The sequence below is a fragment of the Elgaria multicarinata genome, chromosome 4, assembly GCF_023053635.1.
Source record: "Elgaria multicarinata webbii isolate HBS135686 ecotype San Diego chromosome 4, rElgMul1.1.pri, whole genome shotgun sequence".
Taxonomy (NCBI): Eukaryota; Metazoa; Chordata; class Lepidosauria; order Squamata; family Anguidae; genus Elgaria; species Elgaria multicarinata.
Window position 1 is genome coordinate 29,963,056 of NC_086174.1, and position 25,586 is coordinate 29,988,641.

The window sequence follows — 25,586 nt, forward strand, 5'->3', positions numbered from 1 at the left end:
TGACAACGGAGGCTATTCTATTAGAAAACTTCATTTTTCTTTTCAGGAATTGCAGCCCGATCCTATACACATTTACTCATTAGTCCCATCGAGATCAAATGTGCTTACTCGCAAGTAAACGCGTCTAGACTTGCCGCCCTAATCGAGTATTTGCCCTCCAAATGCTTTCTAGGCCAGATTATTGATAAGGGATTATCCAAGTATTTGGGCAGTGGGGGGAGGTTTGCGAGCCCCATCGCATCAGACCAGCTACACCGCAATCCTTTGCACGTTTACCCGGAAGTAAATCCTACTGTGTTCAGTGGGGTTTACTCCCAGGTAAGCGTGCATAAGGTTGAAGCTTTGGGCTGCAGCGCTATACCCGTTTACGTGGGAGTAAGTCCAATAGAACTCAACCGAACTTACTTCAGACTAAAAACGCATTGGATGTTAGTCCAGAATCGTGTGAATCACAGCCAGACGCTCAATTAATAGCAGTAAAAAATAAAAATACAAAGCTTTGAAAGTGTTAAGCGTGCACTCAAAGTACTTAAGAACAAGATGATGCCTATTATTACATAGAAGTAACTATTGTTGTTTCAAAACTTAATTTCAAAAAATCCCACACAATTTGATAAAGCCTTTGCAGTTAAGAAACACGTGTAATGTCAGGGAAGTACTGTTATTAATATTAAAGGCAAGCGTTTGCTGGCGTACTTTCGACCGACCGCTTCTGCTACCAGAGCAAAGCACCCACAACAAAACAAGCCCCGCCCACTGTCGCAAAGCGGAGGAAAGCCACGAGCCGTAAAGCGACGGGGAAAAGGAATCCACGTGGGAGCCAGGGCAGGAAGTTCGGGAACATGGGGAAGAGAAAAGCCCGGCTACAGCAACAGCAATTGATCAGCAATTTGAGCAAGAAACAGAAGAAGCACCTGAAGGATTTCGGGGAGGAGCATCCTTTCTATGATCGGTGAGCTGGGGTTCCCCGTAGTTTCTGAGCTGAAAGTCGGAATTTGCTGATGCGGACACCAGTTCCTCTATGGCAGCCTTTGTGCAACCTGGCCCCCTCCAAAAATAGATTACAACCCCCATCACCTAAGGATGATGGGGATTGTAGTCCCAACACTTTTGGAGGGCACCGAGTTCAGGGAAAAGTGCTCTAAGTGCCCTCTTTCTCCGTTCCTGTGGCTTGCTGCATGCTGAACAGACGCCCGTTACGTGACCCAGAGATGACTAGCATTGATTTAATTTCTTTTTTTTGCTTATTTACTCCCTGTGTTTGTACTCCTGGTGACTGACGGAAAGGCTCTTGATTGTCTCTCCAGGAATGCTGGGCATATGACCAGGCTGTCGAGCTGTTTCAGTGTGCCTCTTCCAAAAGTTGTAGGCCTGTAGACCTTGATTACAAGATATTTGCATAGTAGCTGACGCAGGTTGTCCTGGAATGCTAGCATCTCAGGTAGAGGTGCTTATTGTGCAACTCAATAAAAGCCACTGTGGTGTAGTGCGACTGACAAAGAAAGATCCTGGGGCTGTGGTGGACAATTCCATGAAAATGTCAGAAGGACAGCAGGCGAAAGTGCAGTAGGGAGGGAGGGAACCTAGGCCTAATATACATCAAGTAGGATATAGTGGTATGAAATCAGTAAATAAAAGCCAGAAGGATATAACGGTCTGAAAGCAGTATATGGTATGTGTCAATGGGCCCCAACAGTTGTCAGTGCACTTTAATACTGCTATAAAGCAATAGTGTGGCTCCTGCCTTTTATATACACCTTTCATGCTGCTTTCATAGTGTAATATCCTGCTTGGTGTAGATTAGGCCCTAGTCTCCCTCATCAGGGGAGTTCCGCAGCCAGGGAGCAGCCACCAAGAAGACCCTGTTTCACATTGACAACAAATGCGCCACTGAAGGTGGCGGTTTTGAAAGAAGGGCCTCTCCAGAAGATGTTAAGAACCAGGCAGTTCATGTGGGAGAGGGATGTCTTTCAGATAGCCTTGTCCCAACCTGTATAGGGCTTTGATAGGTTATAACCAGTACTTTGAATTCTGCCTAGAAATAGACCTGTGACCAGTGACGCTGTTGTATCAAGGGAATCACTTACTCCCTGTAACCACCACCAGTCACAACAGTCTGGCTGCAGCATTCTGCATCAGCTTTTATTATCTCTGCTTTTAGCTTGTTTTCTGCAGTTCCTTTTTCTCTAAAGATGCAACTCATCTTAGGGTTTTCAGCAATCCCCTTCCATTCCCAGGTGGCATCCACACTGGTGTGCAAATGTTTCCCCTGGTGGAATTGTGCAAGCAGTAAGGAACTCTAAAAACATTTCCAATCTCATTTTTGTAGGCCTTTGGTCAGGCTCCAGTAGAGTCATCTAATTTTAAATGTTTAATTGAGAATCTTTGTTTTAAGTGGTTTTTAACTGAGATATTTTATATGCCTTTTTTAAAAAAAAATTCTGTGGACATCTTGTATTTTAAACTTTTATGTTGTAAACTGCTTTGAGATACATTTTTAAATATAGTCAAGCAGGCTATAAATTGATTAAGGCTGCAATTGTATCAATTGTGACCTCAGTGATTGGAAGCCTCCAAACCCGGAGGCATCACATCATCCAGTGCAGGATGATTGAATGGGAAGAGCAGCAGAGGCGATCTTGGCCTCTGCATCTTCCTGCCCTGCAAAGTGATCTTGATAGGCTGGAGCGCTGGGCTGAAAACAACAGAATGAAATTTAATAGGGATAAATGCCGAGTTCAACACCTAGGAAAAAGAAACCAAATGCACAGTTACAAGACGGGTGATACTTGGCTCAGCAATACTATAAGCGAGAAGGATCTTGGAATTGTTATAGATTACAAGCTAAATATGAGCCAACAGTGTGCTGTGGCTGCTATTTTGGGATGCATTAATAGTATAGCTTCCAAGTCACATGAGGTACTACTTCCCCTCTATTCAGCGCTAGTTAGGCATCATGTTGAGTATTGTGTCCAGTTCTGGGCCCCACATTTCAAGAAGGATGCAGACAAGCTGGAGGGAGTTCAGAGGAGGGCAACAAGAATGGTCAGGGGTCTGGAAACAAAGACCTATGAGAGACTGAAAAACTGGGCATGTTTAGCATGGAAAAGACTGAGGGGAGACATGATAGCACTCTTCAAATACTTGAAAAGTTGCCACACTGAGGTGGGCCAGGATCTCTTCTTGATCATCCCAGAGTGCAGGATATGGAATAATGGGCTCAAGTTACAGGAAGCCAGATTCCAGCTGGACATCAGGAAAAACTTCCTGACTGTTCGAGCAGTACGACAATGGAACCAATTACCTAGGAGGTAATGGGCTCTTCCACACTAAAGGCCTTCCTGCATTGAGCAGGGGGTTGAACTCGATGGCCTTATAGGCCACTTCCAGCTGTACTGTTCTATGATTCTATAATTTTGCTCATAACTGCAAGGAAATGAGTCTGGAAGAGGTTCAGGATAACTTGTATCCTGGCTTCTCTGGTCTCCTTCCCAACTCATCCACTGGAATACCTCCTTTCCTCCTCCTTTGATGTTGCTTTTCCAACCTCACAGAGCAGCCTGTGTGATTCTTTCCATGCTGGCTTTGAGGGGGCAGGGGAGGAAAGTTGAATCTCCAATTCCCTTTCCCAAGGTTGGAGCACTATCTTTGACCTTGGAAGGGGGAATCCAGTAAATCCTCTGATTCCCTCGGACGCTCACCAGGGGACCATAGGATTGTTCTCTAAATAAATAAAGTAGCAGCACAGAGTTCTGCTCAGTAATACCCTCTTCTTACTATGCTAAACCCTCCATCTGTTATAGCATGTACTTACTTTGTTGTTTTAATTGTTAAGATATAAGAAATGTCTTCATACTTATGTATTTGTGTCTCTTTCAGGGTTTCTAGGAAAGAACAATCGACTCAAATTTGTGAACTGGTAAGAGTGTTCCCTCTTTTGTATTGTTATTAGAAAGTGAATAAAATTAATGGGAAACACAAATGAGCAAGATTTGGTTAATTCTATAGCAGAGTATTGGAATTAGCAAAGCAAGAGTTGGCCATCAATCCTTACTGCTTTCTCTGCCTCTGCAGTCTTCATCCTTGATTACAGTATTATTTATAAGCAGTCTTCCCCAACCTGGAGGCCTTCCAGATGTGTTGGACTATAACTCCTATCATCTCCAGTCAACATGGCCACTGACTGCAGCTTTAACTGTTGTGATGAAGAGGGAATTTCACCAGATGCTGCATGCAGACAAATGACACCTGCTGAAATTCCCCTTTCTATGCAACTGTTAAAGATACAGAAGCCCTGAATTCCTCCTTCCCATATGGTCACCCTAGCCAAATTCCATTTCAGAAAACCTCTTGGGAGCTGCATTCTAGTGGTGGGTGGGGCCAAAGAAAAAAGGGTGGGTTAAATTGCCTCTCTATTTTAGCTTAAAGCTCTTACTGCCAGTACAAAGCCAGAAATCCACCAAGCAATCAAGTAGTCAGAGAGAGAGGTGCACGGCCCTCTTGGGAACCCCCTTTGGGCCTCATTGGGACCATAGGAGGGCTGGATTTGCCCCCTGGGCCTGGGGTTCTGCACCCTTGATTTAAAAGTATTTCTATTTTAAATAGAAATTGGATTCATCGGTGGTCCACATCAGTGGTGCACAACCTGCGTCCCCTCCACTGCTAATTTCCCTACTAACTGTCCTTTATCGATCAGTCTTCTTTTGCCTCTGCTGCCAACAAGGAAAGAGCAGTCTTTATGAGGATCACTGGTGTATGTGTGCGCACGAATGCATGTGAGTCCCGAACCAATATCACAAATGGCCCTCGGGACTAAAAGGGTTGTGCGCCCCTGATCTCCATGCATTAAGTCCTACGTTCGACCACAGGCATTGGCAGTTAACTGGGCTAGGAATATCCTTGGCCCGTGAACCTTGCAGAGGTGCTGCCCGTTGGTATAAAAAATGCTAGGCTTCGTGGGCTGAAGGTGGGGTCGTGTGCTGGTATTGTTGTGTTTGTGTTCTGGAATTTATTTATCCCACTCCACCCCGGCAGTCTGAAAATTCTGAGCAGTCGAGCTTGGAAAGTGATACGGAGAACGACCCGGAACCCATCTCAGAATATCACAAGCTACTGGCCACGTTGAAAACTGCTCCATATTCAGACAACGAGGAGGAGGAGGAGGAGGAAGAAGAAGAGGATGGATCTGGAGAAGGCAGTGCTGAGGATGGCACAGAAACAGACAGTGATGAGGTCGAGGATGGTGGAGAAACGGTGGATGAAGGGAATGACAGCAATATGCCTAACATGGAATCAGGTAGTGCAGGGCGTTTCACGTGTTCCTAGTTTGGTTGCATAATAGGTTGGTTGCTTTCTCCCCTCCCCTCATTTTGAGGGGCTTCTTTTCTATCGCTGGGCTGACAGCCCATCATTAATGTTGTACTGCCCCTTTAAGAGACAACCTTGTTTGCTCCTTTCATCTCTGGTGTGGGGAATTATCAGCGGTGTAATTAGTTAGGGGTTAGAGGAGGAAGTGAGCAACCCAAAGGACTAGTAAGTGAAGCAGTGGATTTTTATTTATTTACAATATTTGTGTACCACTCCACATCCGAGCCATGAACAACAGTAGTAGTTAAAATTGCTATTTTTAAAAGAAACAGAGTTCTGATAAAACCACAGCTGGTCTCTTAAGGAAGGCTTCCTGAAATAACAATGTTTTCAGGAGGTGCTGGAAGCAACTCGGGGAATTCCATAGGAAGGAGGCCACCATACTGAAGGCTTTTCTCCTGGTGGACTCCAGATGGCCCTAGGTCCATGTGGAACCCCCAGGAACATGCCTTCTGATGACCTTAGTGACCGGACAGGTTGGTAAGGGAGAAGGAGCTCTCTCAGGTAACCTGGTCCCAAGTTGTTTAGGGCTTTGTACACTAGTACCAAAACCTTAAACCTGGTCCTCTAGCGAATATGCAGCCAGTGCAGTTTCCTCAGCAAAGGAGTTACAAGCTGGAAAGGGGCAGCTCCAGACAATACTTCTGCACTAGCTGCATCTTTATCCCGCTTTTCAGGCTATTACTGCCTCCCAAAGTGGCTAATATCATTAAAAAGAGAAGCAGGCCCTGCCATCAGGCTTACAAACTAAAATAACAAGACCCACAAGGGAAGGGAGTGGAGGGAAAAAGTGGTGGGCCCAAAGCAGGCATTTACATTCATTCATTCATTCACTTATTTATTTATTTCATATCCCACCTTTTCCCCTCTTGCAAAGGGTGGCTTACATAATTCTCTTCTCCTTTTTATCCTTTCAACAACCCTGTGAGGTAGGTTAGGCTGATAGTCAGTGACCAGCCCCAAGTCACCCAGTGAGCTTCATGGCTAGAACTCCAAACTCCCAAGTACCAGTCCAACATTCTAACCACTACACCACTGGCCAGATTGGTGTTCCTTTGCTGGTGGTCCTGTTTGATGCAGGAGGCAGCAGTTGAAAGTATCAAACAAGAATGATCCACACGGCACACAATTGCTAGCCATATAACAAATTGAAAAACTGGGGTGAAAAGATTGTGTTTACCATATATTTACTTACACACACACACACACGTTTTATATTTTTCTGTATACAATACCACCACTTAGGTGTGAAGTAACATTAAATGATACTATCATAATTTTCTATGATAGAAAATTATGTATACTGCGGCATAGGAACATTGATTTAAGGCAATTGTGGGCAGTAGCTCTTGTGTAAATGTGCAACCTTTTCTTTTTGATCTTTCATAGATAAGGGAGCCCCAAAGGAGAAAAATAGCCAAGAGGAACCTAAAGGTCCAGATACTTCAAGGGACCCTCAGCTTGAAGCCTCTGAAGACTTCATGGATGTAAAGCATGAGTCTGAGTTTAGTCTGGAAACCAATTTCATAAATGAAGAGTGTAGTGATTCCAGTGAAGTTCGGAAAGAAAGCAGTTCTTCTGCAGAAGTTACAAAAGGTAAACGGCACAAAGTGGAACAGTTGCTCACTTCTGCAGCGTTTAAACCAGGTCTGTGCAGCTTGTGAGTTACAAAGCAGATTTTACTTTAGATACCATGTTTGGAATCTTTGAGAAGCGTCTAATAATGTATTGGTCCTACTGCTGACTATTGCTCTGTTCTTTTGATCAGCTTCTTTTAAACGTTTTGGAGTCGAGGCTTGGTTCCAGTTTTCTCAGTGTCAGTGACATAACCATGTTTTTATCTCTTAACACAGATCCGTTTGAGTGTCACATGGATGAAGAACTAAAAGAAAAAGAAGTAGATAAAATTCTTGCACACTCAAAATCTACCAGTCAAGTCAAGGTAATGAACACATGTCCCTTTAGCAGTGTAGTTCCTTGGATTTGTTCCTTAGATTCACTAAGTCTAAGTTCAAAAATCTTTAACTGGTCCATTTATATGTTCGGCTTCTGTGAAAGAAGAGAAATAAAGAACCTTGCAAAGTCTCCAACAGTGCAATCCTATGCATGCCTACTGAGAAGTAAGTCCCATTGAGTTCAATGGGTCTTACTCCTAGGTCAGCGTGGATAGCAGGGTGGGCAGCCTTTTCGACCAATGGGCCCATTTGGGAATTTGAGAAGCTGCCCTTGGCATAGCCATAAAATGGCTGCTATGGGTGGGCATGGCGAGTCAAAAAGGTTAAGTAAACTGCCCAGACCCATTCATGGGGAATTAAGATGGCAGCAGATAGAGGCTCCTGCTTCACTTTGAAGCAATACCAGCAGACAGTAAATAAATAAATAAATAAAATTACAATAATATTTTTTAAATAAAAATGGGGAGGGGTATGGTGCCTCAGTGGGAACCAAAGAAGGCATCTGGGGGCACACTAATGCCCACGGGTACCATGTTGCTGACCCTGGTGTATAGGATTGCATCCTAAGAGGGGCAGTTGAGGTTCTGTTGTGTTAAACTTCCATGTGCTTTCCTTTTAGTGGCCAGTGCTGGGTCAGTTAGCTTTCTCTTCCACTCTTGAGAAGTTCGGAACGATTAAGCCAGATAAAGAAGTTGATCTGAAGCAGCTTCACCTCCGCAAGCCATTAGGATCCACTTGGCCAAAAGTGAACGGCTCGTTCGTTTCTGTGCAGACTAAGTCAAAAGATCAGCCATTTACCCCTTTACAAAGAGAGCTCTTCTGCATTATGAATTCATATAAGGACTTGTTCTACCCGGAGAGGACAGCTTTAAGGAATGGGGAGGAAATTCGTCATACCTACTGCCTGCATGCCCTGAACCATGTCCTGAAGGCAAATGCCCAGGTACTTGGCAATAATGCCAAACGAAGGGACCAAAAGCCTGGAATTGATGATGATGATGATGATGGCTTCAGGGATCAAGGACTCACTAGACCAAAGGTGAACGGATTTCCTTAATGTATGGTTATTATACATGTGACTTGGTGTATATCATTGATACCCTTAAACCAGTGGTGTAGAACTTCAAGCCCAGGGGCCAAACTTGACCCTACTGAGATCCCATTCTGGCCCTCTGGGGTTCCCCAAATGGCCACACCTCTTTCAGCCCAACTGACAATTCCTGTGTGATTTGATGAATTGATGAAATGCCTCTCCTAAGGCCAACTTATTGGCTAAAATAAGCTAAAATATGTTGATATCTTTGGTATTTTGGCTCCACCCCTTTTGCATTTGGTCACAAATATGCACACATGCACACCAACGAGAGCTTCCCTGAAACGGACTTTGGCCCTCAGGGTCAAAAGAGATGCTGTACTCCTGCCTTAAACAGCTGCCATCGCACAGTACAGACTTCCTTCAGATCACCCCATGAATCCCTGACCAGTAGTGGAAGTACAAAGCCACTTATGACTTGGTGGCTACAAGTTAGAGATCCTTGTTTTCTTACGTGACTGGAGAGTAAGATAGCCCAGCTCTCCGTGAGTTGGGTACAAAACGTACTTGAATTTAAAAAATAAAATCCACATGCCTGCCACTCTTTGCTTCTCTTGGATCTGTCTCATAGGTGATCTTAAATCTTGTTTGGGGCTTGTGTGGCATTTCTGGGCCAACCATTCATGTTTTGCCTAAGATATTCTTGGTAACACTTAAATGTGAGCTAGGGAAGCGGACTCTGGTGAACAGTGACAGGGTATGCCCTTGAGAACGGACAACCCATTTACCCCACGGACCATGTTGTATATCCAATATTTTAAAAGATCTTATTTGTGAGACCACGTCTCCTACAGCAATCTGACCATCTACCGTGATTAAAATCTGAGGCCTTCTTCAGGTTCCCTCTATCATCTGAAGTGCAACGGATGGCAATTCCAGAGAGAGCCTTTTCAGTGGTGGCTTCTCAGCTTTGGAATGCCCTCTCCTGCTTGGCTACTGTTATTGGCCCTTCATTATTATACTTCAGGCACCAGGCCCAAACCCAAGGCTTTAAGAATTTAAACATTTTTAACTTAGAGAAGTTTCAATTTTTAGTGGGCTGTTTGAATGGACTGTTGCTGGTTTAGTTTGTATATCCCATTCTATTATTTTCTATTTAAATTTTATTGTATATAACTAGTTCGTTGGCAGCCCTGACAGCATGCATTTATGTTGAAGTTATAAATTATGCAAGTAAGGCTGCAATCTTACACACAGCAGACATGTGTAGGATTACACTGTAAGTAAATAAATATTGTAGGAGATATCTAACCAGCTCAGACTAGACTGAGGGCATAGCAGTATTATTTTTCTTTCCCACAACAATGTGTTCTTGTAGCACTTTAAAATATACATGTACTAAAATATCAACTGTGCAGCAAGCTTTGTGTACCAGTGTTTTGTGAGGCTTTCCCATCTTCTTTGGGGGGAAAAACACTTTTCTCTTCTGTGGCACCCCGGTTGTGGAACCAGCTCCCCAGAGAGGTTCCCTTGGCACCTACATTGTTTTCTTTCCGTCGCCAGCTGAAGACCTTATTACTTTCTCAGTATTTTAACACCTAATTTAACTTAAATTTAAACTTTGCTGTTTTAATCTCATATTTTAACCTATATTAATTTTTGCTGTGTGGTTTTATTCTGGTTGTGCTTTTTATATTGTATTTTGTATTTGTGTTTTAAATTTGTTGGTTGTTTTTATGCTGTTCATGGTTTTAATTTTTGTGAACCGCCCAGAGAGCTTTGGCTATTGGGCGGTATAAAAAATGTAATAAATAAATAAATAAATAAAACGGAAATGCCTGTATTTACATTTTATCTGCACAGGTGTTAGTAGTGGTGCCCTTCCGGGAATCCGCTTTACGTGTGGTTCAGATTTTTATCAGCCTCCTTGAATCGGCAAGTCAAAAGAAAATTGATGTGAGCAACAAAAAACGGTTCAAGGGGGAGTTTGGCTCCAATCCAGAAGAGAAGCCGCCAAATCTGAAAAGACCTGAAGATTATGAAGCTGTTTTTGCTGGGAACATCGATGACCACTTCAGGATAGGTACTGAAATTCTGTGATCAGTCGTTTTAGCTTTAAGACATGTCAGAGTTTCAAGTGTTAAGCGTGTTTGGTCTAGTTGTTGAAAGCCCACCAAATGTCCAAAGTCATGGTTGTGTTCACATGTCACTATAAGCTGGTCTGGATTCAGATGTCATGCTGACAACCCCTGACAGCACCAATTGGAGGTTGTTTACAGTAAGTGGAAGCAACTTGCGTCCCGAGACATTGTGGCTTAAATAACTCACGATTTTCTGCAATGAGGTACGACCTAGGTCATTAGCATATTCTTGCTTATGCTTTTTACATCTTGAGAAGAAATTTGAGACACTGAAAACTGTTAATCCTACTAATTTTAACATGCCCAGAGAGCTACGCATTTGTATTATAAATGTTTACAACCTTTAAACTGCCTTCAATTTGACTAGTGTTGTATCTGTTCATTTTCATGAAACAATACTTTTTTTTTTAGAAATGTAAATATTTTTGTGGAAAATTCCATTGCATTGCAAAAGATTTCTGTGGAAACTTTCATTACAGAAACCTTTTTGCAGAAAAAATTCCACCCCATGTTATTAGAGGTGAGATGGAAATTTCCCAGCATCTTTAGATAGGGCTAGGATAGAATCCCACCTGAAACCCTGGAGAGTCGCTTCCAGTCAGTGTTGACAATACTGGGCTAGGTGGATCAATGGTCTGGCAGTATAAGGCAGTTTCCTATGTTCCTAATTCATGCATCTTCCTGCGCAGAAGTGGTTTCTCTGTGGGAATTCTTTCATGTACAAATAGCCTTTGAGTTTATAAGCTTTTATACTAAAAGTCCTCAGGTTTAGAAAGCCCAATACAATTTGTCTTTTAAAATGGAGTAATCTTGTACAGGGCAATTCTGTCCTTATAGTGCTGACATGGTACTTGGCCCAGACGGGAACCTTGATGCAAATGCACAACATAGGTCAGGTTGCAGAGGTTTGATGTGTTTCAAATAGTTGTGCTTCAAGTTTTATAGTTGTGCTTCATGCGGGCAACCTTTTTTGGGGTGGAGGGGGTATTAGTGGTGGGGGAACACTTTGGGGGCTGGCAGTGATGTAGTGGCTGGTGGCACCAGGACACATGCACTCTTTCGTGTTCTCTCTCTCTCTCTCTCTCTCTCTCTCTCTCTCTCTCTCTCTCTCTCACACACACACACACACACACACACACACACACACACACACCCACACACCCCTACCTTTTTGCAGGGGTTAGCGGGGGGTGGGGGGGCTGCCAGAAGAGATCAGTCTTTATAGCTTTCTTAAATGCTAAAAGTCTGTTAAGTTGACAAATCTCCTCCAGCAGACCATTCCACAGTCTGGGAGCAGCAGAAGAGAAGGTCCTCTGGGTAATACCTGTCAGCCTAGTTACTATACCCCAAATGCACCCACTCCTATACTGTCTTGAAATGGTCATCAAAGTCATGAGAAAACTGAAACTGAGTTTGATTGCAATGTTGAGATAATGATTTGCTCAGTAGCCATTAGTCACAGGGGGGTTGAAGAAAGCTGAAATCCAGTAGCCCAGATATTTTGCTGCTTTGCAGAATGATGACTGTGTAGTTAAAGTTCTGTGATTTCCAGCTGAGCTCTCGTGTGTATGAGTAAGGTGCAATGTGTCTAAATACGGGATGAGCAGAAAAATATCAAGACTATTTCAGAAATTGTTATTCCGTGCTGGTTTTTTCAGTGAATTACGTGGAGAATTTTCTGATGGCTTGAACTCTCAAGCTCCAGCTATAGCAAGGCAGCCTTCAAACTTAATGTTACTTGAAGGCATTGTCTCACGAAAGATATTGGACAAAACAGCAAAATAGGCAAGTGGTAATTAAGTGAAGTTGCCAAATGGTTCCCTTCAGTATTCTCTTCCCTGTACTAATGTTTCTTATCCACTTCCAACCTTTGCTGAAAGAAACCGAGGAGTCTCCTTTACCGCAGTTACTAACACCATTTGTTGCATTCATTTACTCATTGCCTCACAAGCATTTTACTAAAATACAACATTGATCATTTAGAATGTTGTCCCATCTCTTATTCTTAAAAGCACAACCGAACGTCTTATTTATTATTACATATACATCCCGCCTTTTTTCTTCCAAGGACCCCAAGGCGGCATACATAAAATCCTCCTCCCCATTTTATCTTCACAACAATAACCCTGTGAGGTAGGTTGGACTGAGAGTCTGTGACTGGCCCAAAGTCACCCAGTGAGCTTCCATGGCTGAGTGGGGACTAGAACCCAGAACTACTGAATCCCAGTCCAACACTCTAACCACTACACTGCACTAGCTATCTAATAGTAATGACACTAATTTGTGCCCATTGAAAGCAGTGTCAAAGCTGCAAAGCATTCTGGTTAGCTGAATCATAATAGTGACATCCTATGCACGTTTACTCAAAAGTAAGTCTTGCTGTAGCCCTATTCAGGCATTCACCTGCTTATGTGTAGGGCTAAAGTGTGAAGGGGGATGTGGGTGCTCATGTAACCCCTGACCCCAGTGTCTCTACCCACCCAGTACTCAGATCTTTGCACATTGAGCACGAAGGTCTGAAGAGGGCTCTGTAAGCTGAGTAAACCTGCCTTATGATAGTATAACCCCATATAGGGCTTCAGTTTAACATGGCTTACTCCCAAGTAAGTGTGAATAGGATTGTGGCCTGAATTTTGAAGAGCTTGTATCAGTAGCTTAGTTCCCATTAGATAAGTTTTCCGTTTTCTTTTTCATTTCTTTCCTTATGAAAAGAAAAAGAATTCAGCTGTGGGTCGTTTAATTGTAGGTCCAAACTTCATGAATGTTGCAGAAACATCATACTAGCTTAGCAAGGCCTTGTCTTTTAAAAATCTCAACCACATTAGTTTTGTTCTGTCATTTATATTTATGGTGGGTGATACCCATATTAAGGCAAAGTTCACCATGATTGCAGCCAACCAGTGAGATGGGTCATCCTAAAATTTGCTGTGCTACATTGGCTAGATGCTACAAGTGGCTGTGGTGAGTGGGCAGATAGACACCATGTGGTACACGGTTATCTTTCTCGCTATCTCTTAGGTGCAAAAGAGCGAGGCAGAGGAAGTCAGGTTGGAGTGGTGGTAAGCAGGGAGGGGGAGGGGGTTAGGAACAGGCAAGGCTGGAGTTAGGCTTCTCTTTAAAATGGTGCTGGTTGAGTAAATTGGCTTCTTCATTGATATTCTAGTTGTATATGGAATCAGTTGGGAATGCAGTTGATCCCATTCAACTGAGTAGATACAAGGAAGGCCTGTATGGAAAGCTGTGACTGAGGCCTCATCTATACCAAGCAGAATATTGCACTATGAAAGCAGTATGTAAAAGGTAGGAGCCACACTACTGCTTTATTGAAGTGCACTGACAACTGTTGGGGCCCATTGACACATACCATATACCGCTTTCATACCACTACATCCTGCTTGGTGTGGCTCCTGCCTTTGATATACCACTTTCATACTGCTTTCATCATTCAGTATCCTGCTTGGTGTAGATGAGGCCTGAGTTTGTATCATCAGTAGCATCCACTTGCATGCAGGAGTGTGTGGAGCCACCATTGGGCTCACCACATGGATTGGTTGAATCAGTGTCTCCATATGGGCCATGTATACATGACCATTGGTGTAATGTAGTGGAGGCTGGTGGCTCCAATATCAGCGGGGCAGTGAATCCGCCCCAGGCTTCAGTCAGAACTGAATGATTTTATCTGTACGCTGCCCTGAGATCCTAGTGATATAGGGCGGGATACAAATGTTTTAAATAAATAAACTCTAAAGGAACTATTAAGTCAGAACTCTATAGGAGCTTTCACATCTTGGGTAGGTTCTGACTGAAACCTGCTGTAGCCTTTTTTCAGTTATCTCTCTCATCACAGGCCTGGTTCACCGAGGGGAGAGACAAATGGTTTCAGCACCACTCTTCAAAAGGCAAAGGAGTGAAAAATGTCCCTTGGTCATCGTGGGATAGTTGTATGAGAGAGAGAGACCATTGGTTCAACAATGGCTGTCTGATGCTATCTTACTTGCATGTGTGAATGTTTCAACAGGTGTTGCCGTTCTTCAGAAGAGTATGCGACTGTATGCTCCATTTTACTCTTCCGATATTATAATTGCATCTCCCCTTGGCCTGAGGACGGTTATTGGAGCTGAAGGCGAGATGAAGAGAGACTTTGATTTCCTCTCATCAATAGAAATTCTTATCATCGACGAAGCTGACGTCTACCTGATGCAGAACTGGGAGCATGTTTTGGTAATGCCTTTTAAAACTCTTTGTGGCACAGCATGTGCTGTGGTTGCCAAGACATTTCATAAAATCAATGGCCACTAGGTGTTAGCCTCTAGAAATGTGACTGTTTTAATTTGAATTAAATGAGTAGATACATGTCTTCCTGTTTGCTCAGAATGGATTCCTTCTTTGACATGAGCATTGCTGATACCCCACTTTTTTGGCCCTAAAGAAACAAAGGAAAGGCGCTCTCCTCCACAGGCAAGGTCTTTCCTGTGCTAGAAAACATTGGGGAGCTCTTTCTTAAGAGCACTTTACACAGGATTGTGTAGCGCTGTTGCAAAAACATGGAAAAGCAAAAGAAGTGACTTTTGCCTTCACTTTCTCTGTCACGTTTCCTCTAGGCTAGTTGAGGGAACAGTAGAACTAGCTAAAAGAAACCCTAAACACCAGATCGTCCAACACTACAGTTATAACAAATTGGATTCTATGGACTCTGTAGCACGGGGAGATGCTGCAGTGATAGAGGTCATCGGTCCTTTGAATGGTACTATACCAGTGGTTCACAAGCGGCCTTTGAGAAGCAACTATGGGGTCTTCTCAGCAACTACAATCAAAGGTTTCAACCAGCAAAGGATGGGGTGTCCAGTTTAATATTCCAGACCTCTTAGGAACATAGGAAACTGCCTTATACTGAGTCAGACCATTGTTCCATCTAGCCCAGTATTGTCAACACTGGCTGGTAGCAGCTGTCCAGGTGTTCAGGTAGGGTTTCTTCGTGCCCTACTTGGGGATGCCAGGGATTGAACCTGGGACCTTCTTCATGCAAAGTATGCACTGTACTATTATTTATTTATTAAATTTCTATACCGCCCCCATAGCCGAAGCTCTCTGGGTGGTTTACAAAACCACTGAGTTACGGCCACCTCCATGTATGTGTCTTTTCCCCTTAGTTTTTTTTTTTAATGCCATACGTGGAGGGGAATGTTACTTTCCTCTGTTCTCCTCTTTCTGCAAACTGAAACAGAATGACCTATATCTTTGTTTTTGGTTTTAACAATCTGACAGCACCTTCTTAACCACATAAACCTGTTGCCTTTGGAATCTCACGGTGTGGACTTTTCACGGGTGCGAATGTTCAGTCTGAACAACTGGTCTAAGTATTATCGGCAGACGCTGCTCTTTGGCGCCCTTCAGCATCCACAGATCAACTCTATCTTCAACAAGCATTGTTTCAATTACAGGGGACAGGTTAGTTGTTAGCCCTGAGGAGGGCTTCTTGTCCTTCATCTTGACCCTGCAGCAATAAAGAGGCTTGTGGCACACTTCCTCCCCCACTCTTTCCCTTCTGAGGAGATGTGGTTTGGGCCTCACGTGAGGCTTCCCAGGCCAGATGGGATGGACTACTAGGCTTGTGGCACACTTCCTCCCCCACTCTTTCCCTTCTGAGGAGATGTGGTTTGGGCCTCACGTGAGGCTTCCCAGGCCAGATGGGATGGACTACTGGGCCAAATATGGGCCGTGGACAAGAGGGTTATCTTTATTTATTTATTACATTTATAGCCCGCCTTTTTTCCTCCAAGGAACCCAAGGCGGCGTACATAATCTTCCTCCTCTCCATGTTATCCTCACAACAACAACCCTGTGAGGTATGTTGGGCTGAGAGTCTGTGACTGGCCCAAAGTCACCCAGTGGGTTTCCATGGCTGAGTGGGGACTAGAACCCGGATCTCCCGGCTCCCAGTCCCACACTTTAGCTACTACACTGTCCTGCTTGGCCATTATTTTTTGGAAACTGAATTCTAGACAAGATGGACTGCTCTGTTTCAGCCCAACAAGCCAACTGTTTCAGTCTTAAGTTGAGAGCTGATCTCAGATGTAAAACCCTGGTCTGACGTTGCTTTTCTCCCACCATTGCAATTGCTTCTTGCAGGTAGCTGTAAGGAACGCACCCTTGACGGGCTCCATCAGTCATGTTGTGGTACAGCTCCCTCATGTTTTTCGCAAGGTAGAAGCTGAAAACTCCATTTCCGTAATAGATGCAAGGTAATGTGGCCTTTTATGTTATGCTCCACTGATGACAGCTTCAGATTTTGTGCTCAGCAGAATGTGGCGAACTGGAAAGCGTGGGCGGTTTTACATTAGAAAGACAAACCAACAAAGCTTGCTGCATGGGAGAACTTAAGTCTGTCAGCTTGTGCTCTTCTGCATCTTTTAAGCTTACTGCTGCTGTGCTAAAGAAACCGTTTATCTTCTAGATCAAAGGTGAACAACTTGTGGCCCTCCAGATGTTTTCGCCTACAACTCCCCTCAGCCCTAGCCAGCATAGTCAGTGGTGAGGGATCATGGTAGTTAAAGGCCAAAATATCTGGAGGGCTACAAATTGCCCACCCCTGCTATATACTAATAGCAAATTCATTCTCTGAGTGCAGATCCTTGTGTAGCCAAACACCTGAGGACATAAAGGAGGTACCAGCGGGCTAGGGGGGAACTCTGGGGGTTGCAGAAGTCCCCCCTACCCAAAGTTACAGATAAAAGCTCCGATGGGGGGTGGGGATCCTAAAAACAGCTCAATGGGGACTAAACATGCTTTAGTGGGCATGGAATGCTGACTGACAGTTTGGGCGTGGAAAGCGCAAGTGGAGGGGGCGGGAATGGAATGGAGTGTCCTGCAGGTGCCCCTGCCCCCGTGGAGGCTGATGACTTTGATGTCAGTGGGGTGGTGAATCCAATCCAGGTTTCAGTCAGAACTTTAAAGGAGCTGTCCAAGAAAAGTTGCCATGAATAGTTCCTTCAGAGTTCTGAGTGGTCCACAGGCCCGGGGGGGGGGGGAGCGGGGGCTCACTTGCAGCCCATGGTTTTTTTCATTCTGACATAAAATCTAATATCCTACTAAAAATAGACCCATTGAAATGAATAGTCTAAGTAGGACTATTGTTGGATTGTACTCTTGCGTTAGAAAACTGTGTACTTACTCTCTCTGTGTTTTTCCCCCTTAACTGCATTTACACTGTTCTCGTTTATATTCTCTCTCTCTCTCTCTCTCTCTCTCTCTGTGTGTGTGTGTGTGTGTGTGTGTGTGTGTATCTGACATTTATATTAAATTAGATGTTAGGAAATTTACTTTTGGAACTCAGTAACGTATCTGTATTTTCTTAACCAGGTTTCACTTTTTCATTGACAAAGTGTTGCCTGAGTACCGCGATGCTGTCATGTCACACACACTCATTTATGTCCCGTCCTATTTCGATTATGTGCGGCTTCGGAACTACTTCAAGAAGGATGAGCTGAGCTTTACACACATGTGCGAATACACCAGTAAATCTGGCATTTCCAGGGCAAGGCACTTCTTTCTAAAGGGAGAGAAGCCATTCCTCATTTTCACAGAACGTTTCCACTTTTATAAAAGGTAAGCTGGTTTAACTTGGAGTAAGAGGGCTGAACAAGATCATAACTGTACTTGCTCCAAAGTAATGAAAACTTTGCCTGAATTAGCCATACAATGTTATGGAAAGCTTCCTACAGTGCTGGAAGAATTCTGAAATAGTATTATCATTTGTAAACCACTGTCTATGTGCATAGCTTTTTGCAAAGAACAGGTTTGACCGGTCCCAAATATAGGTGAAAAGGCTATACAGGTGGTTCAAATTCCCAGTGTGTTAAAACTGAAGTTTCTCAGACTATGTCCTATCATCATTTTCCCATAGAAAAGTGAATTATACCCTTAAAATTAATGCCAGGTTATGACAGCATGATGTAGTGTGTCTTTACTTTTTGTATCTTGAGCCAATTAGATAGATGGATGGATAGCAGCTACTCTTGAAGAGTTATTAATGATGATTATTTCATTTAGGCATCCAAATGAATGATAGAAGTGGCATGTTGATTGATTGATTGAATGAACTTTTAAACTTCCCAATAATGTATTTCTCTGGGTAGTGTGCAATATATTAAAAACATAATACAAACATTAAAACAAAAAATAAAAACAGGGCAGTATAAAATCAAGATAAAACCAGCAGCAAAGATAAAAACCACTTCAGCATATAAAACCAAATCAAAACCGACAGCAGAATCATGTACTGATAACACTTTTTTAAAAAACCTCCTTAAAATGCCTGGAAAAATAAAAAAAGTGTTTTATCTGGCACCTAAAAGACCAGGTGAGCCTCTTTGGGGAGAGCATTCCACAAATGTGGTACCACCACTGAAAAGGCCCCCTTTCTCGTAGCCAACTACCTCGCCTCATTTGGTGGGGGACCAATAAGTGATCACAGACTTCTTGTGTCAAGTTTTGTATTCGTCAACATCTGATTAGTAATGGCAGAGTGCATGGGTAGCACATATGAGATTGCTGGTTAGATCCTTGGAATTTTCCAGTTCCAGAGGTCTTAGGTAGCAAGGCTTTACAAGATTTTGTTCCAGATGGGGAAACCTTCACCAACATGTGTGCTCTTGTAGCTTAATGGTCTGAATGGAAGTGTCAGAGCATGACTGACAGATTTTAGTTGGGGAAACTTTGAGGAAGCTGTGCATATTCTGTTGGCTGGCTGCAAGGGGTGGGCTATCAACAGCATGTTCTGACATGGGATGTATCGCTGGGCAAAATGAGTACAAGGATGAAGATCAACCGGAGCCAAATGTTTGTCTAGATAAAGGCACCGCTGTTGTGGGTCAACCACACAAAATGGCCCTCAAGCGTCTCCTTTATTTGCTTTCTGACTGGTTCTACAGGAGCAGATGGGGCCGTTCTTGGTTTGCAGGCACCCTTTCCTGCAAAGACAAATTATTAGCCTCCTCAGAATGTCCCAGAAATGATGCGGTCCTTTCCCAGAGGTTTTATTTGGTAAATTCAGTGAAAAGAACAAAGGTCGAAAGAGATGTTGCAGCCTGATAAGAAAAGAACAGGCTTGTGGGAGGTTAACTCGCCAGCACACACAAGACCCAGAAAGGAAGAGGCAGTGATAGATTAGAAAAGACTTAGTCTTTTGAGCAGGCATTAGAAGGTGGTGAGGGAGGTTAGCCAGAGAGAGCTGTTCCACGTATCCAGAGACCCATATTTTTGGTGGTTAGAAGTCTATAGACGCTACTTGTACCACCACTCCATGTTGTAACTTTAATCCTGCTCTTTTCAAAATGGGTTTGTTTATTTATTTGTAACGTTTATAAACTGCTGGATAAACCAGAATCTCTCAGTGGTTCACAACTTCAAAGTACAATATTAAAAACATAATATTAAAACGCAGCATTAAAACACCTGTAGCTACAATAAAGGAGCAATAAAAATGGAGCAGTTCTGAACACCCCCGAATTTCACTCAGCGGGGACCCCTTTGTTCATTTTGTTTAGCTGAAGTCCCGTCTCATGTCCAAATTCCTGGGGTCTGGTATAGCCAGGATTGAACTTTTTAAAGTTTAACCTATAACTTCCTTAGTTACTGTTTTGAGCTCTTTTCTTTTTATTCAGGTACTCGATTAGAGGCATCCGGAACCTCATTTTTTATGAACTGCCAACCTATCCTCACTTCTATAGCGAGGTCTGCAATATGTTGAAGTTGGCAGGCAGCAGTGAAGAGGCCACCTTGACCTGTACAGTGCTTTACTCAAAATATGATGCCCAGAAGCTGGCTGCTGTGGTGGGTGTCGAACGGGCAGCCCAGATGCTCCAGTCTTCCAAAAATGTGCACCTTTTTGTCACTGGTGAAACGGAGTAAAATAAGCAGTAAACTCAGATTTGGATGGAGTCTTTGGACTGTTTAATAACAGACTGTTTGGGGCATACATTTCTTCTGGAACAGATGTTGAAAGAGGGAAGTTATTTACACAATACCTTTGTTTTTAAAGGACACAAACAACATTGTAGTGAAGAAATAAAGGTTGCAAAAAGTGTGCATTTCATCATCATCATATCAAAGGTTGCGTCACAGAGCAAGGGTGGTTATCCGAAATGGGGAAGGGTGGGGTAACTATAACTAAAATTGTGGGGGGGGGGGGGGCGCGGATAACCCCCCACCCAGCCCTGTAGGTGAAGGGGGTGTTGCCATGCCCGCTATCATCATTGGGTCTCTGGGAGATGTACTAGGTGCATGATACACCCAGCATGTCCATTGAGGAAGGCCTGCACACAGCAAAACTGCTTTACCTGCCTTGCACCTTCTCCCATCAGGTACAGGATGTAGGTACATTTCTGTACTGCCAATAGCCAAAGCTCTCTGGGCAATTCACAACAGTTACAACCATAAAAGACAACTACATGACAGTAGAAAATATTTAAAAGTTTAAACTACGGGAGAAGGCAAAGGATGAGTGAAGCCCACTTGTTTGTGTTTACAAGAGCTCCTGCAAGCATTGGTTGAGCTTACAGCCTATGCTCCTGCAATCCCCTAGTTATTTCCAATAACTCATTGGTGATAACAAGGTGATTGCTCTCCCTACCTCCTCTCTGGTAGCTTCCAGGCCAGGGGGAGTAGCTTGGGGAGTGGACAGAGCTCATGGAAGCCCAAATCTTCGCAGACTGGATTGCACCCAGAGGCCAGAGGTTCCCTACCCATGATAAATATATATATATATATATATATATATATATTGAACAGTGTAAACACTTGAGTTTCTCTAGTCCAGCCTTCCCCAACCTGGTTCTCCAGATGTTTTGGACTACAAATCCCATTATTGCTTATGTTGGCTGGGGCTGATTGGAATTGTAATCCAAAACATCTGGAGGGCAGCACATTGGGGAAGGCTGCTCTAGGAGAAGGTTAATGTCTGTAAAGAGGGTTCTGGTTCTCATTTCTATTTTTTATTTCCACATATGGATGGCATGGGCTGGGGGCATCTCATTTCCAACATTGCACTATCATCCTTGTAGTAAAGAGCAGAAGAACAGTAAAACCCACATGATTCCCCAAAGGACGAAGATATAAGTGTTGTAAACTAGTGCTGTGAGTTTTTAGGACCTTTTAATAAACTGTCTAATGCATTATGGTTCAGCACTAATCAACTCTGAGAAGTATCATTTGGACCCACAGTTGACAACACCCATAATGTAGGGATGTTACCATTGGGCATGCTGGCTGTTCTTTAGGACCTGATCCACCACGCTCTACCTTCTCAAAGTCCCCTCCCATAAAACCAGTTGCCAACCAGGACATTACACTGACCAGACAGTTGCAACCAATCACTTGGTGTCTGAATATCGGCAGCAAATGATAGAGATCATTTAAAACAAAACAAAACATCTTGTGACACTATAAACTAACAAATTTATTATGCCATAAGCTTCCGTGGACTAAAGTCTGTTTCATGAGCTGCGTGAAGTGTTTTCCTAAGGTACAGGTGTATACAGAGGTGTGTATAGGGGAGTAAACAGCAAGGTCAGAAGGAAATAAAGTACAGACTGACAAATGATTACGGCTGGCCATTCACAAAACAGCTGATGCCAGCAATACAAACATCCTGGCATTGGGTAAGCTAATTAACATAGTGTGATTAAAAATATGTGAACAGTGGTACTGCCTGTTTGTATATTGCCATTGTACTTTCAAATACGTCAAACATTTTAAACCCTTACTTAGAGTGACTATTTTTAAGTATCTTTTAAATGTCAAGCTATGCCTATAGAGTTGTGGGTCATTAGTCCGCTTTCGCCTTGCTTTCTATTTTAGTGCTAAGCTAATTAATTATATATTACTAATTCTTTAACTGTAGGAGCTATACATCAAAAAAAGAGACAGTCCCACTTATACTTCTGATATCATTGCAGGTTTCGGAATTTGCTTGTTTTTGTACTAAGATGCTGAGTTATTTTATTTCTAAAAATGTCAGTGCTGCTTCGGTTGAATCATGGTCAAAGACATAAAAGTAGGCAGCTAAATGAGGATTAAGGCCTGTTCCTCGCACGCTCCCCTCCCCCATTGCAGGATGTACTTACCAGAGATGAGTATCTGTCCTCTGAGGAGCCAAAGTAGGATAACAACTTAGGGAGATAACAGTACGCAGTAAAGGCAGCCCATTTGTACTTGCTTTTGTGAAGGCTGGTGTGTTAAAAGGTCATCAAAACTGTGTTTACTCTCATTGCATTGCCCTTCCTTTTAAAAAGAAATATTTATTTATTTATTTATTGCATTTTTATACCGCCCAACAGCTGAAGCTCCCTGGGCGGTTCACAAAAACTAAAACCATTCAAAGTATAAAACACAGTATAAAAACATGATATAAAATACACATTAAAAACTGATTAAAAACATACCATACATAATTAAAACATCCTGAAAACATCCCAAAATTTCACTGGATAGGCCTGCCGGAATAGATCAGTCTTTATTGCTTTTTTAAATTCTAAATGACTGTAATGTTGATGAATCTCCTCCGGCAGGCCATTCCACAGTCTGGCAACAGCAGAATAAACGGTCCTCTGGGTAACAGTTGTTTGAAACATGGTGGTTGTTGCTAGTCCTATCATGCAAGCTGTATTCCAGTTCAGGCATTTGAGCCAGTAGTAATACTGGATGGAATCCAATGCTGTCACAGCACTAGTGCTAATGATGTAAACCAACGCTAGCATTGTCAGATAATGGAAATAACTCCGCATGCTTCCAAACACAAGGGGGCGACAAGAGAATGTTCTGTAGTCCGACCAGTTCGTCTGAACGGGGACTAGCCAACGTGATCGTATTATGCCAGTACTTTTCCATCTGTACTGGCTGCCAGTCCATGTCCAGGCCCAATTCAAAGTGCTGGTATTAACATTCATTATTATAATGGAGAGGAAGAGGATAGCTTGGGGCCAGGTTACCTGAAGGATTGCCTCTTCCCCTATGTACTTGCCCGGACCATAAGATCTTCAGCTGTCCTCCAGGAACCTACGGCACCCCACTTATGCAATGAACTTCCAAGAGAGGCTCCCCTGGCACCCACATTGTGCTCTTTCCAGTGCCAGATGAAGATCTTTTTATTTCCCCAGGCATTTTAGTCCTTGAGTTCTGTTGTTTTAAATCTCTTGTAATTTCAGTCTCTGAATTGCTGCTAGGTTTTACTTAATTCTTTTATTCTATCTCTGTTCACCACTCTGAAATCTGGATGTGGAGCAGCATATAAATATTGGAATAAATAAATAAATTGTGGTTTTACTTTTATTCTGTAGTTTTAAATTGCTTTGGCTATTGGACAGTGTAGAAATGTAAGAAATACATAAATAAACAGCTGCACACTGCTAGCGTTGGTTTATACTAGCAGTGTGCCAGCACCGGATGCAGCTCAGTTTTTCATGCATGGGAGGTTAGGACTGAGCTCAGTTCCAGAAGTGTCTTGTGGCTTGACATCTTCTGTGGTACATTCCAAGCTCACATAAGATGCACTTTGTGTATTGCAGAGGCATCACTGCTCCTAAGGCCTGGATATCCATCACATAAAATAAGTCTCTCAAATAGACGAGAACCTGACAAGGCCTATAACATGTGCCTCACTCTCAGATACTGTTTTATAGAGTGATGAAGGGTTACAGAAGAGTCAAAAACCTAAGACCCCATTTTGCTCTCGGACAAGCCCTGTTCCTGCATATAACAATGATGAAAGTCTCCTCTTTCTTCCCTCTGCCTTTTCTTGTGCTGCTGTGTGGTTTGACCTGAGATGGGACTGCCCTTTGACTTAGCTGGTTTGACCTTACCCTATTTCCTGAGAGCCTATTAAGCTAAGTAAGACCATATTAACTATCTCCTCTTAGAGCGCTGATGCATTGTGGCAAGGCACCAAGGCTATGTGTGTTCATTTGTCGGGGATTGACAGCCAAAGAAAAAGTGGTCCAAAACACATCAAAGGAAACCACCTGAAAAATATTCCTCATCCCTGGAATGAACAGAACACACCCGGACACAGAATTAATTGTCTCTGAAGCATTATTTGGGTGTGCTGGAAGATGGCCATTCACAGCAAGAAAGGCAAAGCATCTCCAGAGTTCTGAAATCTAATTAGCATCACTTAGGCTAATGGTACAACAAAAGAGGAAGGGGAGGGTTTGCCTGCCAAGGAGGCCGACATCACATGGGGCTTAATACCCCATTCAGCTCGGAGGGAACAGGATGTTTCCCACTTGAGGCTTTTAGGCTTCCTGAAAAGATGACTCTGCGTTGAATAACTTTTACAGAGACCACTTGGTTCAGCCACAGCGCCATGTCCTCCTGGTTCCCTCCCTTCTTTGCCTTTTAGTGGCAAAAATGGGTTTGTTTGCATAAACTGGCTTTGTGTTGATCTCATCATTTTGTGTTGTTCCTTGCAATGACTAGTTTTTGTTTTGCTTTTAACTTCTCGCTTGTAAACTACCTTAGGCCTCAATGTGGGGGCGTAGAAATGGTTTCACAAGCATCCACCTAAAAAGGTGAAGTGTGAACGCGTCGAACGTGTGCATCATACAGGTACCTGTGACAGGGAGCCATGATTCGCTGCCTCCCCCTTTTGAGTTAGGTTTCTCTCTGTAATATATAGGTGCAAGGTGGGTAAGCATCCAAGATGAACAAGAAAAGGGAGAAACGTCTCAGGATACTGTAGACAAGTTTATTGTAAAAAAGAAAGGAAAAAAGACCAACATGTTTCAGCCTCTTGCTTTCTTTTAGGCCTTCTTCAGGGGACTGTAACAATGCATATATGAGCAAATGAATGAGAGACTACAGAACTAAAATCATTACAATTGAAAAGAACATTGCAAGCACGGCTTGTGAATACTTATAAACTATAAAACAATACGGGGATCATCAGATGAATGTTTTATATAACACTCATTAGTGGGCACTCACAGATTTTCACAGGTCCTATTCATGATGCCGTCTGCCTCCCATGCATCTCACGTCTTTCTGGCCGCCTTCCCGTGACAAAAAAAAGACTCCGGTAAGTCCGATTTACTTTTA

The 25,586-nt window shown here is 43.1% G+C and overlaps 1 protein-coding gene across 1 annotated transcript; it reads left to right on the top strand.

Annotated features, from left to right (window-relative positions):
• Nucleotides 1-811: 811 nt before the first annotated feature.
• Nucleotides 812-20,638, top strand: UTP25 (UTP25 small subunit processome component). The gene is made up of 12 exons (XM_063124014.1): nucleotides 812-952; nucleotides 3,880-3,919; nucleotides 5,035-5,296; nucleotides 6,757-6,963; nucleotides 7,221-7,309; nucleotides 7,942-8,361; nucleotides 10,219-10,438; nucleotides 14,515-14,717; nucleotides 15,762-15,944; nucleotides 16,626-16,738; nucleotides 17,856-18,101; nucleotides 20,159-20,638. Exons 1-12 carry the CDS (start codon nucleotides 843-845, stop codon nucleotides 20,403-20,405), a joined length of 2,340 nt encoding a protein of 779 aa, XP_062980084.1. The 5' UTR covers nucleotides 812-842; the 3' UTR covers nucleotides 20,406-20,638.
• Nucleotides 20,639-25,586: the final 4,948 nt, after the last annotated feature.

Bases quoted from the DNA above. Each gene is read 5' to 3' on its own strand.
- UTP25 (XM_063124014.1), top strand. From the start codon at position 843: ATGGGGAAGAGAAAAGCCCGGCTACAGCAACAGCAATTGATCAGCAAT. The intron at 10,439-14,514 runs GTACTGAAATTC...ATGTTTCAACAG, and splicing joins CGATGACCACTTCAGGATAG to GTGTTGCCGTTCTTCAGAAG. The intron at 15,945-16,625 runs GTTAGTTGTTAG...TGCTTCTTGCAG, and splicing joins GTTTCAATTACAGGGGACAG to GTAGCTGTAAGGAACGCACC.